Here is a 4,656-nt window from a genome sequence, read left to right on the forward strand (position 1 = left end):
ACTTAGTTGGCTGCCACACTTAAACCGCAATAAATGCAATTGAATTAAAATGCATTTGGCTGCCGAATGTTGTTAGCATTTCGAATCACATTTTTGACCTACTTTTAAAAGCTAATTTTTTTTAATTAATTAACATCTTTATTTAATATTATTCAGGAACAGAAAAGCTAATTAAATGGATAATTGGACATCACAACCAATAATGTGCGTGAAAAATGTTTATAGCATACTGTAAAAGTATTGCATACTTTTGCGCGGCAATTGCTCACTGACAAAAGCTGCCATGGCTGCGAAACTCAGCTTGTGCACACTAACCGCCAGGTGGCGGTATCGTGCCGCTACATGCGCAAGTGGCCACGGGTCGTATGCGTAATGCGCGGCGGTTGCGATTGCGAGCCATTGAGACGGTGGAAAGCCACTGCAATGCGACTGCAGTGCGGCAGACAGTGCGACTATGACTAGCCAATGGCCGATTGGCAAATTGGCCAAGCCGCTTAATAGGTTAGTTAAACGATCTCGAACTGCATTGATCGCATGCCGCGGGCGTGAATAGCCCGATAAGATCAGCGTCCTCGATAAGTAATGCGGGCAGCGGACGTGCTGATTCCGCCATGGAGTACAAACGGAAACCGCGACGCGATCCTCCACGCCTCCACTCTTGGCCGCCTCGAGGGGCAACACTTAAAAAGCGTTTATCTGGGTTATAAGCCGTCGAGTGTACCAAGTGGCGGACTTATTGGGCCATAAGGCGCAGATACGCTCGATAATTGCCCGATAAGCAGCTTCCGATCGGAAGTGCAAAGAGCTCTCAGTGAACCGATCGGCTGCGTTATCAGTTCGCTATCGTCGATGGTGGAAACAAGCCTCAACTGCTAGAGAATTATTGTCAAGTTTGTACTTGGATTTTTTTGGTACTGGTATTAATACAGTTGTCAATCAATCGCAGAATGTGGTTATTCATAAAACTACAATGACAAGTTCGTGGCTATCTGAATGAGAGAAACTCACTTTGTACATGTTTAAATTTTGTAAAGATTGTATCGAAATTATTGATATTATAGTGAAGAAAATATATATTTGTTGACTGCAAGGGTATAGGAATTTCGTCATGCCAAAGGTAAACCTCTTTGCCAGTGAGTAATCGAAAGCTATTTATTGGAGGGCTAATAAACACACAATTTTGTAGATAAATACCTCAGCCAAACGAACAGGAATACGCTTGTTCCGTTTGTATTTCAAATATCTATGTATTTGCAAGGAAGTAATAAAGCAATTTAGCATTTTTTGTCTTTTCTAAGTTTATTTTGCACAAACTTACAACTAAGCACAAGAATGTCTGTACAATACTTCGCTTCGTTTTCATTCACAATCGTTTCGTGTTTTTTGTCACAATCACTAAGAACTATTCAAAAAAAGTACTTAAAATAAATCACAGTAGATTTAAGCATTTTTTTGTTTGTGGCTGGTTTTTTGTTGGGCTTTTGCTGGCTAGTTTATCTCGCCGTTTCACAAATAAATAGGTATAAATACAATATGGATATACATAAATAAATAAATAAGTTACTATACATAGAGAAAAAAAGGGTCCATATCCTAAATGGTAAATAAATAGTCGACTTGGCACTGGGCCGAATGGAAGTGAAAATGGAATTGGAAATGGGGTTAAATGGAGTGGATTAGATTGGTTTGTTTTGGCAACTGGAATGGAAGGCGCTCTAATACTCGATTCTCAATACTACTCAATACTCAATACTCAATTCTCCATACTCAATATTCAATACTCAATATTCAATAAATAAATAAATACTAAAAGACTAAAAGTACGTGTCTAAATGGCATTCGACAAAAATTCTTCGTTCTCGCCCGCTCGATTGGTCGGTTGGGTGGTCCTCTATTTGGCTTGGAAGCTGAAGAGCTGGAAAGCTGCTAAGCTTGGGAATGTGCAGCTTCGTAAGTAAGTACTCGCTGTAATACTGGAAGGGCGTGATGTTCTCCCGGCTGGCCGGCTCATGGGGCTCAGCTCAGGACTCATTGGAGCCGCCGTCGGAGACGGAACTGCCACCGGAGGAGCCGTTCGTGGAGCCCACGTCGAGCATTTCCGAGCTGCCCGACCGCAGGCCACTGGCTCCAGTTCCGTGGAGCGCCGCCAGGTGGCGCCGCTCGGCACTGTTGCGTCGCGGACGCCGCAGGACGCGATGCAGTGTCTTCCACACGTTGTCCAAATACTGGAAGTACAGCTCCTTACTGACCTTCAGATCGCGCTGATCCGCCTCCATGGATCCATTGGCGGGCGTGTGAAAGTTAAGGCGCTCCTCCATCGCCTGCCGGCTAACGCGACTCAACTTCGCTCCATTGCTGTTGGGATAGGAGGCGTTGATGGTTGACTCGATCTCGCAGAGCATGTAGCGCGCGCTGACCAGCAGGTCGTGCAGCTCCTTGGTGACCGCCTCGTTGAGGCTCTTCTGCTGATCCTTGCGGAACTTGTACTGCGCCCGTCCCAGATACGAGAAGCTGCCCACGAAGGTCTGCATGTGGCGGTACCAGGTCTTCAGCTTCACCTGCAAATGGAGTAGGAGAAGAGTGCTCGTCAGTCACTGCTGGTCACAGCTGGTCACTGCTGGTCACTGCTGGTGACTGCTGGTGGATGCTGCGCAGCTGGGAAGGGCATGCAAATGAGGCGGGCTGAGATTGAGACTGGGAAACTGGGAAACTGGTCTCCGCCGCCCAGGGCGGAGCAGGTCCGCTTCACTCTGTCTCTTTCTCTCTGCCGCCTCGGTTTGGATCTCTTCGGCGCGGTGAACTTACCGCACTTGTGGGCTTCGTCATGTTCGGCAGGAACTTGTACTCGCGCTGCCAGTGCTGCATATTGCCGTACTCCAGGGTGGCGCGGTGGGTTATGTCTCGGTACTCGCTCATCGTGATATTCCGCAAGTTTTCGAGGTGCTGCAAGTGGAGAGAGGAGAAGGGGGGGAATCGATGAGTAATGCATCACTGGCTGTGTGACAGAATACGCGGTTTCTCGAACGTTTTGGGTTCAGTGAAATGCCAAAGAAGCAGGACACCCATCTAAGTATCTTAGTATCTTTGAAGTTAGGTAGCAAGTATCTAGATATGTGTTACTATCAAACAAGGAAAGAAAAGCTGACTTTTGAAGTTTGTGGTAGGTCTTAAGTTAACTGGTATTCCGTGTTGAAGCAAATCCAACTGATAGCCAACTATGAGGTAGGTCATCATCAGCTCCCATTCAAATTTAGATAAAATATCCTGCTCACCTTGCGCTTGATCACTCGTCCTTGGCTGGCGCTGCTGTCGCTGAGGCTCTCGTCGGCCGTGTAGGTGCCACCGCACGGGTTCTCCCACTCCGGGATCTCTGACTTGCCGGAGAAGAGGCGCAGGTTGTGGCTGCGGGCGTGCCGCGTCCTCTGGCGGCGCATCTCCCGCCTGGCAGCCCGGATGGCCGCCTGGGCGATCTCCTCGTAGCTGCTCTCGCTGAGACTCATATCGCTGTCGTAGCTGCCCTCGCCGAAGCTCTCGGCCAGACCGCGATACGGATTCACATCGAAGCTGGGCAGTATGTCGCCACCCGAGGCTGAGGATGAGGATGAGGATGAGGAAGAGGAAGTTCGTCCCGAGATGTCCTCGTCGTAGGCGTAGTCCAGTGCCACCTGGTCGCGCAAGTGGCGCGCCTGGGTAAGTGGCATCATCATCGTGATCGTCAGGATCATGATCAAGAGCAGCACCTGCCGACTGTGGCAGCTCCAGCTCCAACTGCTGTGTGTGCTCCCGCTGTTCCGGCTGCTTTGGCTCTGTTGGCTAACTGCAAGTGGCAGAGAGATGGTGGATGCGTTAGTTGGTTGGCCATCATTTCAGTGGGAAGTGGTAGGTGGTTGGTGGTTGGTGGTAAGTGGGTGGTGGGTGATGGAAATGCGGGCGTACCGTTTATGGTAAAGGCTGGCATTGCGCCTATCACTAACACTACACTAACTGGGCTAACTTGGCTAACTTGGCTAACTGGCTGGCTGGCTAGCTCGCTGGCCAACTATCACAATCGCTTGCTGCTGCTTCTGCTGCTGCTGCTGCTTCTGCTGCTGCTTCTGCTGCTTCTGATCGCTCCACGGTCTCTCCCGCTCGACGGCTGATGGCTAAGTGACTGCCGCTGCAACGGCGCTCGAAAATTTGTAAGCCGCCAGCCGTCAGCCGCCTGGCGTCGCTCACGCATTCCACTTCCACTCGACAACTCGACGACTCGCAACTCGACGACTCGACTCATTCTCCATTCCGATCTCCCAATCCCAATCGATCGAGAGTGCCAAGTGTGCCAGTGTGTGCGAGTGCGAGCGAGAGCGTGCCAAGTGAGCGAGCGAGCGAGTGAGTGCAATTACAGCAGCCCAACGTTCGAGGCCTTGAGCAATTTTCTGATATGTTTTTTTTTTTTTTCGAGCATTTGTCATGCTCTCAAAGTCGCACCACCACTACTGCTGCCTGGCCAACGTCTCTCGCTCTCTCGGCCGCCTTTTGGCTGAATTTCACCAGAAAGATTACTCATAGGTATTTGGGTTTTTTTTCGGATTTCGGATTTCGATTCACGAGCTCCGACCTCATCGACCAGCCCGACACCAACCCAAACCAGACGCTCCCCAGACGTTGCGCGCCGGC

The 4,656-nt window shown here is 49.6% G+C and overlaps 1 protein-coding gene across 1 annotated transcript; it reads right to left on the minus strand.

Annotated features, from left to right (window-relative positions):
- Window positions 1-2,009: 2,009 nt before the first annotated feature.
- On the minus strand, window positions 2,010-4,072 carry LOC120456030. The gene is made up of 4 exons (XM_039642598.2): window positions 3,937-4,072; window positions 3,273-3,817; window positions 2,806-2,943; window positions 2,010-2,558 (listed from the first exon to the last, which is right to left on the minus strand). The coding sequence occupies exons 1-4, from the start codon at window positions 3,956-3,958 to the stop codon at window positions 2,022-2,024; spliced, it is 1,242 nt and encodes a 413-aa protein (XP_039498532.1). The 5' UTR covers window positions 3,959-4,072; the 3' UTR covers window positions 2,010-2,021.
- Between the last annotated feature and the right edge of the window lie 584 nt (window positions 4,073-4,656).

This window comes from Drosophila santomea, chromosome X (assembly GCF_016746245.2).
Source record: "Drosophila santomea strain STO CAGO 1482 chromosome X, Prin_Dsan_1.1, whole genome shotgun sequence".
In the NCBI taxonomy this organism is placed as follows: domain Eukaryota; kingdom Metazoa; phylum Arthropoda; class Insecta; order Diptera; family Drosophilidae; genus Drosophila; species Drosophila santomea.

Coding starts and splice junctions, on each gene's coding strand:
- LOC120456030 (XM_039642598.2), bottom strand. CDS start 3,958: ATGCCAGCCTTTACCATAAACG. Junction 3,818..3,936: donor GCCAGCCTTTACCATAAACG/GTACGCCCGCAT, acceptor TGCCACTTGCAG/TTAGCCAACAGAGCCAAAGC. Junction 2,944..3,272: donor GACGAGTGATCAAGCGCAAG/GTGAGCAGGATA, acceptor CTCCACTTGCAG/CACCTCGAAAACTTGCGGAA.